Genomic DNA, 15891 nt, shown 5'->3' on the forward strand with positions numbered 1-15891 from the left:
CCTTGGGTCTGAGTTCTGGTCCTCACTAAAGCGCTGCAGAACTTACAGGAAGTTCTTTCTGCCGGTGGCTCTGGGTTCTCCCAGAGCAGGACAAAGCAGGACTCCTGTAGTGAGGTGAGGATGGAGGGGATGCTGTGCCCACACAGGAGCTCAGCACCCACAGGGGTTCTGTGTGGTCCTCCTTGCTGGTTTTCTATCTTGATCCTCACATTCTGTTACCAGAGCTACGTTGTCAAATCCATTGTTCTAATAATATTTCGAAATACTTCCATCAATTACATGCCTTTTCTAGGATAGAGGGAGCTCGTCTTTCTCACCGTCCTTCACCCATCCAGACCTTCTCCATTCTAGACTTCATTTTGCCTTTCACGTTCAGAGCCCAAGCCCCATAATCTCTTGTCTGTCCCATCCGTCATGTGCACATTTGGCTCTACGTTCATCCTGTCTCCACTGCGTGACTAAGGATGTATCTGCTTGTGCCATTGACCCGCTCCATGCCTACAGAGTGACGCCTAACCTTGCCAACTTGGCGAGTGTTGGATTGACTGACAGAGCCTCTTCCTACTCCTTCCCTGTGAGTTCAGTTCTAATCAGACTAAAAGAGAACTCGACATAAACCTAGAGGAAAAACCCACCAAGTTTGACACCCTTCCCCTCTTGAGGCTCATGGCCTCTCTTGGGCCTTTGACTGGCTAGAACTGTGGGTATAATAACTTGACTTTGTTTCATCTGCAGTCAAGTACATTCGAAACTGTACAGGGCATCCTGCTTCCACCCGCTCTCCACAGAGCTGTAGGTAAGAATCGGGGGTAAAAAAGAAAAAATGGTTTTCTTTATCAAAAACATAATATGAAAGGGGCTTTGAAGACTTGGCAGGGCACAGGGCCTGTGGAGTTATTAAAGAGCAGATAAGGCCTCTGGACAAAAGAGGAGAAGTTGGGTACAAGCTGTTTCCTCTGATAAAATGCCCACCACCTGGGACAGGCCAGAGGGCAGTGGACATGCTGGAGTGGAGCTGGGGAAGTTGCTGGACCTGTGGGTCACGGTAAGTTGGAGAGAAAGTAGATTTAGAATCCCACATGCTCCACAGAGGCTTCTGTAGCTTGGGGAATGGAGCTAAGAGGTTAAGAAAATTTCCCAAGAGTCTGCTGGTCATCCAAAGCTCCTCTCAGCTCCCTCTCCATGTGGGTCCTAACCCTGGCTGTGCATCAGACACCTAGGGGATTGTAAGGATACAGCAGCCCAGGGCACCCCATCCAGCCCCAGCTGAATTAGAATTTCAGGGCACACACCTTGGGCACCAGTATTTTAAAATATACATAAGCAGAGATAAAGGAAGAGCCACAAACTATAAGAAAACATTTATGAAGCTACACATTTAAAGCCAGGTGTGACAGCTTGTACCTTTAACATTTGGGTAGCAAAGACAGGTGGACTTCTGCGAGTTTGAGGTCAGCCAGGTTTGCACAGTGAGTCCCAGGCCTATCAATGCTGTATAATGAGACCCCACCTCTATAAAACAAAACCATCCACTTAAAGAAGGATTTGCATCTGGAATATATAGCTTCATGTATCCTAGGCTGGCCTTGATCAAGATGTAGTCAGGGGGGCACCAACGAAAGCTAGTGCTGAGCTCTTGGACCCCCAAACTGCAAGATACACAGCAACTGTACACACGTGCACACAGCAACTGCACACACACACACTAAAGTATAATATTTAACTGCCAGAATCTAGCATATATATATATATATGAATGATACACCTAGCTTGAAAAGATGCAGTGAGCCCAAACCCACGTTTTACAGCAGGTGCATCCAATAGAGAACAAGTTACTTAGTGCTGTGGTCTAGGCATTGTACCAGGTACTTGGTAAAGATCTCATTTAGATCCACAATAACTTTACAATAGAGACATTTTTACACATTTTCAGAATGGGGACGTTCCAGAGGTCTCCTTAAGGTTCTCAGCTAGATAGCAGCTTAACCGGGCTCCAAGCCGAAACCCAGCCTCTCTGACCACACACTGCTTCAGATTCTATATTGTGCACCTTCTCTCTGCTGTCACTTCCTGCCTCTAGCCTCACTTTGTTAGTACTTTTATTCCAGAATTTCCCTGACTTCACTGAAATTGGCAGTTTCCACTGATCTTACCCCTTCTCTTGTCTGTTCATCGTCACTAATTTTTGTTAGCATACAAAAGAATGGGTTTCCCTGTGACACTTCATCTGGGGCCATCCTTAGACCTGTGCACATTCACCCTCCTGACCTAACCAGTCGCCATGGAAACCATCGCTCTCATGGGTTCCCGACCTCAGCATCCCTGGTGTTCAGGACAGTTTTCTTCTCCTTTGCAAGCCCTTTTAATCCCATTGTTCTTTTCTCTCTGCGTGGCACAGGGTAAACCTGTCATTCTAACATCCTCTTATCACCAGGCAGTAACTATCGCTGGAGACAAACGCCGACGGAGTGACTCGGCGTCCTCACGCTGCTAAGTCAAGTTTTAATGGCGGCCGGGAGGAGAAGCGAAAAAAGTATTCCCAAGGGTGGAGCTGGAGAGAAATTGGGCGATTGTTAAGGAGCAGTGGGGTGGTTGCTTAAGTTCTAAGTGATATGGGGGTGACGGGGCAGGGAAATGAGATTGTGGGGAGGGGGCATTTGTGACCAAACTGTACAACAGTGCGAGACCTGGCTGAAGAACCCCATTGCAGATCTGGCAATATTGGCATGAGTGATTTTGGTTTTGGCCCTGGCTGAGGCTCTGAAGGATCCTGGCTGGTCTCAGCAGTCGGATGACTCAGTCAGAGAGTGTGGAGAGATGCGGTGGATGGGGCCATCTGGAGAGATGGCAGAGGCAGGTTTCTCTTCTGGCGCCTGGTGCAGTGGTGAAGACAAGCTGCCGAGTGACATCCGAGTCTGCAGTGGAGCCAGGCCAGGAGGAGGCTGGGAAATGCTAGACAACCAATCCCATGACAGCAGCCGACTTCAGGTCTGCGGTGTGACGTCACTGCGCGCAAAGCCAGAAAGCAGTGTGACCTATCAGGGCTGCAAACAGCCGGTGCAAACTGGTCTCAGCTTCATAGTGGCTGGCTGAGTTCCGAGTTCTCCGTTAATGAAGAAGTAGATATGACACAGTGCTGTGAGTATTGAGGCAGGGGATGGGCTCCCAGGATGCAATTGCTTGGGAAGGATGATGATTCGCGCATACAGGATTCTTTTCAGCCTGGGGACTGTACCCAACTAGACAGGGACCTAGGGAAAGCTGTATGGTACTCATTAACTGTCACGGGTCTTAGGAGACTGTCCTAGCCTCTGTGCCACTTGGGAAAGAGTCGTAACAAGAGATTGTGCACATCGGGTTGGTTTGTGGGCATGTCTACTGGGGATTGTCTTTAGGTTATTTGATGGGGAAGAAGACCCAGGCCGCTGTGGGTGTGCACCATTCTCCTGATGGGAGTTCTGAACTGTTGAAGATTAGAGAGGACAAGTCGAGCTGAGCACTACCAAGCAGGCGAGTGATCATGAAGGCCTTATCTTCTTCCTGTTCCTGCCCATGGCCAGCTGTTTCAAAATTCTGTTGCTATGACTTAGCCCACGATGATGGACTGTGCCCTAGAATTGTGAGCTGAAATAAACCCCTTTCCACATTAAGTTGCTTCTGGTTAAGGTATTTTAATACAGCAACATAGAAGAAACCAGAACAGCCCTCTAGCACGATGCCTGCTTCTTGTTCTGTTGTCTCCAATCAATTCTATAATGATATTCCTTTCAGAGCCATACATCTGTGATGAATAATTTTTGTCAATAAAATTTGGGAAGAATTGAAATCACATTATTTGTTTCAAGTAGCTGGATGATTCAGTCATGTGAATAACGCATTTCATTTTAAAGGGACAGAAGTCCTTTAGTCTGCATGAACCGCATCTGTTGAGTTTTCATGCAGAAGAAAGGGCGATTCCAGGAAAGGGAATGGGTCCCGTTGACTGTGAGACTCAGTTCCGATGGATCTCTCCTTACTAACTGAAAAGTGCCACCATACTTTTGAGTCTAGGTGAAACATGCCAGTATACTTTTGGGTTTGCTGTTTGCCAACTATCTTGCTCCTTCATGGATGGAGACTAAATATTACTATTTAATAAGGATTATGGTACCGTAGGGCTTTTCTTGTGGAGCTGTGCACGTCATTAGAACTGCTGTCCCAGAACAGTTAAAGAGCCAGACCTCTCGCTGCCATCGACTGATACAATCTGCCTCCCCATGCCCAGCAGAGTCTAATGTTTTCTGCCATTGCCACAAAGAATCAGGATGCTCTCCTCTCCCTTTTTTCTTCTTCTTTCTCTCTTTTTTTTTTCAAGTTGTTTGTTGACCTACTTCTGGCACTCTGGGAAGATGCTCTGGCCTGCAGCTCTCGAGAAAATGAAGTGAAGGAAGAAAGGCAATAGGAGAGCCGGTCCACAAATCACCAACATGCAGGCCTTGGCATCCTGCTTTTGAATTAGCTGTTTGACCCTGAGCCAAGGGAGAGAGGGGCTGCTGACCTCCCTGTGGGGGATGGGTTCCCTGAGGTTGCTGAGGGGGCAGTGTTGTATATCTTCAGCAGCCCTAGATCCCCTGGTGTGGCTGCTGCCCCCAGGGCCAGCTTGAGCACCTCAAATGCCAGTCAAGTCAGAGTAATTGACTTGTGTTTGCTACTTTGCACAGCTTTTCCTTTATTTTATACTGGCCCTGCACTCTGCTCCTCCTGCTAGGAGACCCAACCCATCTTCCCAGGAAAGGAAGTGTTAAAGCAGAAACAAAGTAACCAGAACATAACAGAGGTAGAAGCTGGGAGACCAGAAGCCTGGGCACCAATAGCTGCTTGTACTGAAAACCACTAAAAATGGAAGCTATTACAATCAGGCCAAAACCTAGTCCTCTATCTACATAGCATTGGAGATGACAAAAGCAGACAATCCACTTCACGGTCCCTTTGGACAGCTCATTGCTAACTATTCCAGAAGAGTCTGGGGAGATGGCTCCATTGGAAGGGCATTTGCTGATCATACTGTCAGTATGGGTTCAATCCCCAGGACCTATCTAGTGGCAGGGGAGAACCGACTCCCACACGTTGTCTTCTGGCCACCACACACAGGCTCTGGCATGTGCCCCTGCATCACGTAAATAAACAAATGTCGCAGTCGATTCTCTGTAAGAGTGGAATGAGCTGCAAGCAGGTCAGCAAGCAACCCTGTCTCCTAGACACTCACCTGATAGTATGGACGCAACGGCAGCAATGATGAAGGACACAATCACGCCAGGTCCTGCCATTTCCTTGGCCACCAGCCCAGACACCACATACATGCCAGTGCCCACGCAGCTGCCGACTCCGAGAGAGATGAGGTCCACGGTGGTGAGCACCTGGGCTAGCTTGGTGCCATGTGCGGTGGTAGTCCCTGTTCCTTCTAGCATGGACTCCACTGGCTTGGTGCGCAGGATCCGAGAGTGCATTGCGTACCAGGCAGCCCCCCACTGCACCCGCCGGGGGTCCACGGAGGCCAGAAAACCACTCATCGTGAATGGTACGGTTGCAGTGAAGGTTTGAAGACGGTAATGAGTACAGAAGTCTTAGTGGATGACCCTTGAACTCATGGAGCAATGAGTGTGTGTCTTTTTAAGAAAGGCCCAGTGGGACCCAAAGCCGTCTTGACTTGGGCATGAACGTCTGCAAGAGAAAGACAAGAAAGAAGATAAGAGTAGTGGGAGGCAAAGCACGTCTTGGAGGCACGTTGGGCATACGCTCTGAACAGGTGCAATGAGAATGTTCTTTGTGCTCACAACATGGGGACTTTCCATCTCTCTGTTCTCCCTTCTGAATTCCCTTCCAGTCCCACATCACGGTCTGAAGCTTGTGCCGTGTCTCATAATCATCCCAGAGACTGGTTTATTTTTTTCTTGTTTTTTTTTTTTTTTTTAATTAAATTTATTTATTAAACATTTCTGCCTCCTCCCCACCACTGCCTCCCATTTCCCTCCCCCTCCCTCCAACAAATCCCCCTCCCCCAATCAAGTCCCCTTCCTCGTCAGCCCAAAGAGCAATCAGGGTTCCCTGACCTGTGAGAAGTCCGAGGACCACCCACCTCAATCCAGGTCTAGTAAGGTGAGCATCCGAACTGCCTAGGCTCCCACAAAGCCAGTACGCGCAGTAGGATCAAAAACCCATTGCCATTGTTCTTGAGTTCTCAGTAGTCCTCATTATCCGCTATGTTCAGCGAGTCCGGTTTTAACCCAGGCTTTTTCAGACCCAGGCCAGCTGGCCTTGGTGAGTTCCCGATAGAACATCCCCATTGTCTCAGTGTGTGGGTGCACCCCTCGCGGTCCTGAGATCCTTGCTCGTGCTCTCTCTCCTGGTGCTCCTGATTTGGACCTTGAGATTTCAGTCCGGTGCTCCAATGTGGGTCTCTGCCAGAGACTGGTTTAATATAAGATCCACTGTAAGCCATTTCCAGTCTCTGTGCTTTAGTCTTAGGTGTCACAGGCCAATAAAATCTTGACCAGAATGAAGACATTCTGAAAAGATGCATGTTCCCTCTCTTTGCAAATTCCAACCATACTTCAAGAAATTAGATTTTCTTTAAGAATCATACTGGGAGAAGGAAAATGTTAGGGCCCTGGTGCCAGCTGGGAGAGTTCATTCCCTAGAAAGATATGCCATATGGTTCTGACACCTCGCAGGAGAGACTGTGACCCGCATGTTGGTGTTGGGATCACTAATGAGGGCTGCTCCGCTATGCGTACCTTCAAATAGCCCTCTAGTTAAACCCATAGCTCCTGTGAGGACCCTGAAGATGGACTTAGAAGAGGGCTTCAAGCTTTTTGTTTTTCTTCCAGTGTTGCCACACTGAATGAGTCTCCCTTTGTTTTTAGCTACTTGTTTGTCTTTTTCACTTGTCCCCTGTAGTTGGTAAGTTTTCTGTTATTGAGACAAATAGTCTGATGAAAGCAACTCAAGGAATGAAGGCTCACGGTTCCAGAGGGGTGGTGTAGGTGGAATTTTCCTGTCTTGCCAGCTGCTCCCAAATAACCACTCAGAGCTTATACTAACTACAAATGCTTGGCTAATAGCTCAGGCTTATTACCAGCTAACTCTTACATTTAAACTAGCTCATATTTCTTATCTATGCTTTGTCACATGACTTGGTATCTTTCCTCACAAGGCATGCCCATCTTGCTTCTTTCTGTGTCTGCTTGTGACTTCTGACTCTGCCCTTCTTCCTCCCAGCATTCTCTCAGTATGGCTCTCCTGTCCAATCTCTTCCTGCCCAGCTGTTGCCCAGCCAGCTTCTTTATTAAGCAAAGCACAGCGACACATATTCACACCGAGTAAAGGAATATCCCACAGCAGGGTAGAGTTTGTTGTGATGGGGATGACAAGGCATTAGGTGGGGAAAGCATGCCGCAGGTGCAGAAAACTGGCTAACGGTGCTTCTAATAACACACAGGAAGCTGAGAGGGAACAGGAGCACGGTGAAGCTAGAAAATCTCAGAGCCTACGGACGTACTTCCTCCAACAAGGCTCCACATCCTGAAAGTTCTACAATCCTCGCAATAGAACCACTAGCAGGGAAGCAAATGCTCAAATACATGAGCCTAAGAGGGACATTTTTCATTCAAGCAACCATACCTATTGAGGACAGGAGGCTGAACCTAGTTCCTAGGGCTGCCAGGGCCTAGGCTCTGACCCAACAGCTCCAGCAACTAAGACTTCTTCTTGGTGTTAGTGGGATGACAGGTCAGTGCATGCATGTAAGAAGCTGAGGATGAGACCTGGCTCATAGGAAGCGCTTAGCCGCCTCAGCTCCTATGTACTTCTTACTTGGCTCTGTCAAGATTTGATGTGTAATGCTGGGTATATTCTTTGTGAACACAACATCCTCATTTGTTAAAACAACAACAACAACAACAATAGAATGCAAAATTCGATCCCTGATTCTTAAGAGGGGTCATGCCACGTATGGAGTTGTTTTGAATTTGGCTTTCAGATAAAACAGAAAATGATTTGGGCACTTTCTTGCTTTGGCAGATTATACGGTGAGGAATTCTGCAGACATCTGGGGGTGGGCTGGGGCTAACAGTGGAAAGGCACAGGATGGTGGCATGTATCTCTGGTAGATCTCACTTGAGGTTCCTGAATATAAGCATCTTGGCAATGGTGATCTGAGCCTCAATACTGAACCTAAAAGTCTGCCTGATGTATCAGCATGCGGGATATTTTGGATGGTCTTAAAATATCTAGACACTGAAACTTCCAGTAAATCAACTCTAGAGTAAGTGAAATGGGGGTTGTAATTTGATACGTTTGGATTTTAACAGGGCTTGTTCACCATCTGGGGAGACTGAGCTTCTCACAGCGATGTTGTTCATGGGATTGTGCCACTCTTAGCCCCTTCTAGCAGCTGGCTGGTGGGAGTGTGCATGCCCACAATGGGTCATCACGAGCTGGCTGGTGAGAGTGGGTGTATCTACCCTGGGTCTTCACTAAATACGCTGGGTAGGTTTTTTTTTTTTTTTTTTTTTTTTTTTTTTTTTTTTTTTTTTTTTTGTCACCTGGACACAAATTGGGACATCTGGGAAGAGACACCCTTAGTGGAGAAAATGTCTGGGAGGCAAGTCTGTGGGCATTTTCTTTGTTGATGACTGATGTAGGAGAGCGCTGATGTAGCAGACCCCCCCTCCCCGTGTATGCCTTGAAGCTACTTTCTCTAGCAGTCAGAAGCTCTATAGGATTCAAGAAAGAAATTTGGAAGGATGCGCAACATTGAGTCCGAGAGCTGCACTGGGAACCCTGGGCTATTTACACACAGAAGTCCCTGCCGACGTAATCCGTAGCTATTATTAGCTTTTGATCAGGGACTTGCTAGGTAGTGTGCCTGGTCTCAAAGTTGGTGATTCTCCTGCATTCTTGTCCTGAATATTGTGACTACAGGTGTGTGTCACAACACCTAGCTAACATTCTTAATTAATACTGCTTATCACATAATGTTGTGCTTCTCACTTCTTGAAGGCTTTGCAAACACTGACTAATTAGGAGAGTCAGGTGAAATGCAGGAGGTTGGTTCACAGAGTTTGGGGACAGTCTTTCTGGTTTAATTTCCTCCTGGAGCCTGTGTCTATATTATGCCCTTCCTCCTTGTCAGGTCCAAGTTCTGACCAGTAGACAAAAACCAGCATTCCTTGGGAACTTGTGAAACCAATCCCTCTACCGAAGGAGCCACTTGCTTTTTCTTGGCAGAAGAGACAAATGGCTACCTGTAGTGTCTATTAGTATATCATCAAACACATGGCGGTCTCCACGCACCCTCAGTATCACAAGTACCAGCCACACATTTCAGAGTCATGCTGAAGCCTGGCTCTTCTCCTCCTGTTCCTTACTCTGAACTTCTCAGCTCCAGGGCGCCCCTCTCCTAGCTCTTCATTTCTCCTTAAAACCCTGCTATTTTGACTTTCTTCCTTCTCTTTTGTCTTCTGCTCTTGGTCCTCTGGCTCCAACCACCCAAGCCCATGCCCACTCCGCCATGTTCAGTCTGCTACTTTCACTCTCTGCTCTGGACTCTTCCAGACACCTCTGGATGTTCTTTACAGATCTACAATAAAACCTTCCCCTTAATCATACCTTTGAACGGTCATGTGATCAGTTTATACACTACTCCCCCTCCTCCTTCTCTTCATTTTTCTTCCTATCTCATACTTCCCCTTCATCCACAGCCTCTCTCCTCTTCTTCATCTTCATCTTTCTGTGTCTTCTTTCCTGATTAATGAAGCAATAGGACCCATGGATCACAGAGTCCTAGTTTGGTTGTGGCCTTATAGGAAAATGAGTGTGGAGGCATGGCTGCCCTTCACACCTGATTGGTGGTGCACCGTGTTACTTCCTGCCTAATTGGTGGGGCACTGTTCAACAGCCTTAACAAACTAATAGAGACTGTGAAAGAAATAAGACAGAAGCAACAGCACCAGCTGATATGTCGAGGTGAATGGGGGAGTTTCACAAGGCCCCAGCCCCAGATGAAGAGCTACAGGCATTCAATGGCTGCGGAGAGAGAAAGAGTCAGTGTTCTCCAGGTTCAAAGCCCCTGGATGGCTAGCCAGTCCCAAGTGGTCAGTCTTAAACATGTACATGCAAGCAATGCTAAATGGACTCAGTAGGTTATGCATACAAACATGCATATATATGTAATTCTTTAATAATTAGAGGAGGCCAGAGAGATGGCTCAGCTGTTAAAGGCTAGGCTAACAACCAAAAAAATATAAGAGAAGAGGTCATAAACTTGAGAGGGGATGGGGATAGGGGAAGAACTGGAAGAGGGAGAGGGAAAGATGTAAATACACTACTCATGTGTGAAATTTTCAAAAATAAACAAAAATAAAACTAAGTGGTTAAGGGTGGGGAGTTCTCTGGAGACCCGGCATTGGTTCTTGAGTAACTAGGGGGCTGGCTGTACCCAGGATCAGGGAAGTTCTTGGCAGAGTGAGGAGAAAGATCTGAGTGCCATGAACGAGTTAGGTGAACGGCAGCAGCAGCCTAGCACGAGCCTTTGCAGAGGGACAAGGGAGGCAGAAAAGGTGCAGAAGCTGCCCAAAGTCACAGCCTTCTCAAGAGTGGTACGGAGCTTGCCATATGCTCTTGCAGGGCTGGTGCCAGCATTCCCGACTGTCCTGATGAAAATGCACATGGGTCAGTCAGTCTGGCCTAAGATCTGTGGTGTGAATTTGACTTTAAAGGCCTAGTGGGGCTACTGGGAGGCTTCATCCAGTGGGCACCATGGGATCATGGCTTCTTTGCAAGGTCATTGTAGCTGCTATGCAAAGTTCAGCATGGAGGGGAGGCCTTTCGCAAGAGACCCAGAGGTGGAGCAAATCCCTGTTTGGGAATTTTCACAAGCACAATTCAGGTAAGAGCTGTAGTTACCACCCAAACTGCCGGCTGCAGAGTGCTATCACCTTACACTACGGAGTTGAAACCCAGAGTCAGATGACTGGCAGGTGACCTCACCCTTTGAACAGGACTGAACTTTAGTTAGCCAGGACTTTCCTTATTTGCATAACTCTCATTTACACCACCCTTATTTGCATGGCAGAGACTGCGCTAGTGGAAATGGCGTGTGTGGAGCTCTCGCTAACCTTCCTGAGCTGTATGCCCCTAATCTGGACTGTCCTCCTGGGAATCGTGTGAATTACATGCCAGGGAACTACACACAAGGAAGCTCACCCTAATCCCAGAGGCACTCCTCCCAAGTGAACCCCAAGTCCCATTTTCCCAGACTGAAGGAGTACTTACAGCTCAGCCTGCTTCCCTCTTGAGGTGTACTGGGTAAACTAATACCATGCCAGTGGTTCTCAACCTTCCTAATGCTGTGGCCCTTTAATACAGGTCCTCATGTTGTGCTGACCTCAACTATAAAATTATTTTTTTTATTTTTTATTGCTATTTTGTGACTATTATCTTGCTACTGTTATGAATCGTAATGTAAATATATGTGTTTTCTGATTGTCTTAGGCGCTTCCTGTGAAAGGGCCATTCTACTGTCCAAGGGGTTGTGACCCACAGTTGAGAATAACTGTCTCCATTGAGCTAGAAAGAGACTTCAGACGCCATGTCAGTACTCTTTCTGTTACCATGGTGGCTGGCCACTCAGGACTCTACATTTAGTTGAAAAATTATCAAGTCCTTTTGTCAGCGATGGGGTGGACAGAAGTGTAGAAGCGAGTGGGGTATTGGGCTGCTGCAGAGAGAGATTGGCAGGCAAAGAACAATCCAACCACTATTGGAAAAGCTGAGGAAAAGGTCTGTGACCACCTATAAACGCAGAAAGCGCCATTCCCAGGCTTTGAGGGGTGTTGGTGTGCCTTTCCATCTTCAGAACCCTTTGCGGTGACTCTAGACTGTACATTGGGATTACCAGGGAGTTTGCAGATACTCTGGGGCCTGTGATACACCCTAGAATTCTGGTTAAAATTTCTGGAGGTATAATTATATATAGGGATTTTAAACAGACAGACAGGCAGACAAAAAGTAAGGTTGAAGCCCGAAGTGTCAGGCCAGGCATAGTGATGCGTTATGTATGTATGCCATGGGGTGGGGGTAGTCACCATGTCCTCGCTGTGTCCTATCCTGTTCTGGGTGGGTTGGTGGGGTCTCTTGGCAGCCCTTCGGTGACAGCAAGGGTTGCATGTTTTACATTGTCTTCATTTGCACCCTGGGAGACTTGTCCTGGTCAGACTGGCTAAAAGAACACCAGAGCCACCAAACAGAGGAGCAGGTGCATCAGGGAGACAACAGCTTCTGTTTGCATTTCGAACTCTCGGTTACTAGAAACTGAAGTGAAAACCTGGATAAATAGCTGGAGCAAAGGGTGAAGGTGGCAAGAATCTTTTCCTGGCTTAATTTCAAACTCTAGGCAGTTCCTGTGAGCTCTTGTTTGCTGGAAACGAACAGGCATTTAAGGATATTTCCTTTCTTGTAGGAAATTTCCTGGAGAGAACAAAATGTGGAAGAGGAAGCTTGCTTCTAGGTGACTGCGGATGATATCCATATTCATGATCCACAGGCTACGTTAGTCAGCAAGAGTTGTTGTTGTTGTTTTTGAAGCTCACGGCTGTGGTCTTTCCAAGATGAGCAATAAAGGCGTGTTGTGCTTTCGCTAGCACTTGAATGCATCTTTCTCAAAATACTTCAGAGCTATGACGGGGAGGAGTCAGACTGCTTTTGCTGGTGTGCTTGTCTCTTCACGGCTCCAAGTCTGATGATGCTAAAGGCAGGTTTGTTTCAGGACAAAGATGACTGCAGCTCCTCAATAAATAGGTTAGATTGGTACCTCTGTATGGTGGCTGAGAGGGGAGGAAAAGCTAAGCCGACAAAGCAGTAACCAGTCAAAACCCCATTTTCACACTGCCTTCACAAAACGAAAAAAGCCAACAAAAAAAACTAAAGATGATGTAAATTCTTTCACGACATTCCTGTAGATAGTCCAGTCTTTGCTGGCACATTTGGGCAGCTACAGAGGCAGCCCCTTTGAGTGGCTGGCCCAGAACAACCACTACAGAGTCCTTCCGATCAGTCCTCAGGCAAATGGTATTCCAGTTAGGAGTGAATCTGCCTGGTTTGGTAAGGACTGCCTGGTGACTGTGGGTCTAAGGGACCCATCTGGGGCCCCTTGGATGTCTACATCTCAGGGTTGAGGGCTAACCTACCAGCCGCACTGATTTTCCCAGAGGCTGAGGTTCTGGCTCCTGACTAATGTGTCACAGTTCCAGATTTGCCCTTCCTGGCTCTGCCCCTGAGTTCTGCCATCTCTAAGGTGGGGTAATAGTGGTGCGTAGCTCACAGATGCTATGCAGAAAGAAAGGCGTGAGGCCCTCAGGGTGAGCGTGCACATTGTCAGCACTTCATCGGTTGTGGCTCTAGTGATCTTTTGGGGCCCTCTGCAGAACTCATGTCCATGTTCACCTCCCTGAGAGCCATTGGCCTGCTGCCCAGCCCTCATTCAGGATGTTTTCTGCAGAAGCTGCCCAGGATTTTTCCCGGCTGTAGACCACACTGCATGCTATTTACTCGAAGGCCTCAAGTTACCTGCTCAGTCAAGCCTGTAGGGACGGCTTTCTCCCTCCCTGTGTGTCTTCATCATGGCAAGAGATTAGGGTGGAGAGTGTGGTCATGTGATGCACAGAATGGCCTCCGGTTCCCCAGGACACACCTGGTAGTAGGAGAGAATGGACCACAAGTTCTGGTCTCCATACATGTGCAGTGACACGTATACACACCCACACATATATACACACGGACATCAATATTATCAATATTAGTAGTCTAAAATTAGCATATGAAAGAAGTCATTTGGCAAATAGGAAGACTGGAGAATCTTCCTCACCAAGGTTGACATGTAATAGACAAAGTACAGGTTAAAAGCAACATGCCTTACCCTCTCTGAGGATTGGATGGGGGTGAGGTGGGAGGGTGTGTGGAGGGAAGGGGAGGAGGGCAGGGAGTGGGAACTTGGTTTGGTTTGTATAATGCAAAAAGTTAGCTTTCTTCTTTCTTTCTTTCTTTCTTTCTTTCTTTCTTTCTTTCTTTCTTTCTTTCTTTCTTTTAAATGAATTAAAAAAGGAAAACAAAACAACCCACCAGGGCCACCAACCTGCAGAAGCCTGATGAGTCAGCTTCTGCAGTGATGACAAGCAGCTCCAGATTTCAACAGGTTACACAATGGTACGTGTCTCTTGCTCTGGATCCATTTTTTAATAAATCTAGACTATGAGTCTGCGACACAAAGCCGTCTTACACTAGGAGCCAGACCGAAGGAAGAACCTGCACCTGGTATTTCATGTTTCCTGACCCACTGTTGGCTAAAAAAGACATCTGACCAAGCTTGAATTTGGTGGGTGGGGTGAATTCTCTAGGAGAGCCAGTGTTCTGCTAAAGGAGGGTGTGGCTGGTGATTGGTAATGTCTCAGAGCTCTCACTGCATTCGGGGCATATAAATATATTTTTCTTATGTGTGTATGTATGTATGTATACAGTTAGGTCTCATGTAGCACAGGTTAACTTCAAACTCACTCTGTAAACCGAGGCTGCCCTAACACCTTCACTGCCAGGCCCTAGGACTGTAGGTCTATACCACCACTCCATAGTTTTCTTTGAGTCTGATTCCTGTCCCCGCCAGTCCCAACCCAAGAATGAACAGCCTGTCTCTCGGACACCTCTAAGTCTGCCTCATCTACTCCTGAGCAAATACAGTGAATTCCATAAAGATGTAAGCGTCGATTTCCTTTAATGGGCCAGCTTAAACTAAATGCTTATCAGCTCGAGACACTAAGCAGAACAAAACCTAGCTAGTTTATCTTCGTTTGCTTGAAGTAAACAATTCTCAAAGGGGGAAAAACTGCTGAGGATAATTCATCTCTATGTGGTCTGGGACAACATTCCTACTTAGGAGTTTCCCGCCGGGGCTGTTCACCAGGACGTGATCCTACTTAGGAGTTCCCCATCGGGGCCTGTTCATCAGTGCTCTAGGGTGGAGGATGTGATCCTAATGTTTCAAGAGAGTTCCTGGCTGTCTTCTCGGAGAGCAAGAAGCTTGGTTAGAGACCTGGCCATTGGGCAGCGAGGGCCGCTGTTCTCCAGTGCCTGGCAGTTGCTATCACTCTCCCACCATGGGCCCCAAGTACAAGGACTCTGCTGGGACCATGCTTCCCAGAGTGTGGCCACAGCCTGAAGTCACCTTAGAACTATGAGGTGTCGTGTTATTCACTGCGGAAATAGTAGTATTAACAGGGCCAGAATACAAAAAAGACCAGTTTCTCCCAGATTTCCCTGGAAGACCTTTCAGAAGAGACAAACCAAACAGAAAGTCTCTTATCTTTCCATTCCACTGTAATGAATTTAGGACTCTGTATTGGATAGCACGGCCGAGGTGTTTAATGAAGTCCTATTATAATACCTAGTTAAAAATGGTTATCATGCACATGAATTACCATAAGACAGAGAGTATCAGAAATTGGCACCAAGGGGCTGCAGGGCCGCAGCTCTGTTCTCTGGATCCTCTCACTGGCCTGCCGCTGGAAAGCAGTTTAGGACTGCCTGTCCACAGTTCTTGTAGTCTGCTGGCTTGATCAATATGGGGAGAGTCAGCAAGGGGTTAGGGAGGTGGGCATGCAGAAGGCTGCATGTTTGATCCCAGCAGCCCCTACAGCCCAGTGTGGCTCTATCCACTCATTAGACCATGCTTCCCCTCAGGGGGCTTCTCCACATGTCTCCTCTCTCTGTCCTCCAAACACTTCTCCTCTCTTGCTTTTTCTTTTCCTTCCCTCTTGCTCTCTCTCACTCTCTCTCTCCTCCCTCCCTCCCTCCCTCCCTCCC

General features: G+C 47.4%; 1 protein-coding gene across 1 annotated transcript in view; it reads right to left on the reverse strand.

Annotated features, from left to right (window-relative positions):
• Nucleotides 1-15891, reverse strand: part of Slc7a14 (solute carrier family 7 member 14) — a 103213-nt gene that overhangs the window by 41684 nt on the left and 45638 nt on the right. Inside the window, exon 2 of the mRNA XM_050129244.1 lies at nucleotides 5246-5700. Coding sequence (XP_049985201.1) covers nucleotides 5246-5549 — 304 coding nt within the window. The 5' untranslated portion in view covers nucleotides 5550-5700. The remainder of the gene's footprint in view (nucleotides 1-5245; nucleotides 5701-15891) is intronic.

The sequence above is a fragment of the Alexandromys fortis genome, unplaced genomic scaffold (assembly GCF_014885135.2).
Source record: "Alexandromys fortis isolate MF-2015 unplaced genomic scaffold, M_Fortis_MF-2015_v1.1 scaffold_300, whole genome shotgun sequence".
In the NCBI taxonomy this organism is placed as follows: domain Eukaryota; kingdom Metazoa; phylum Chordata; class Mammalia; order Rodentia; family Cricetidae; genus Alexandromys; species Alexandromys fortis.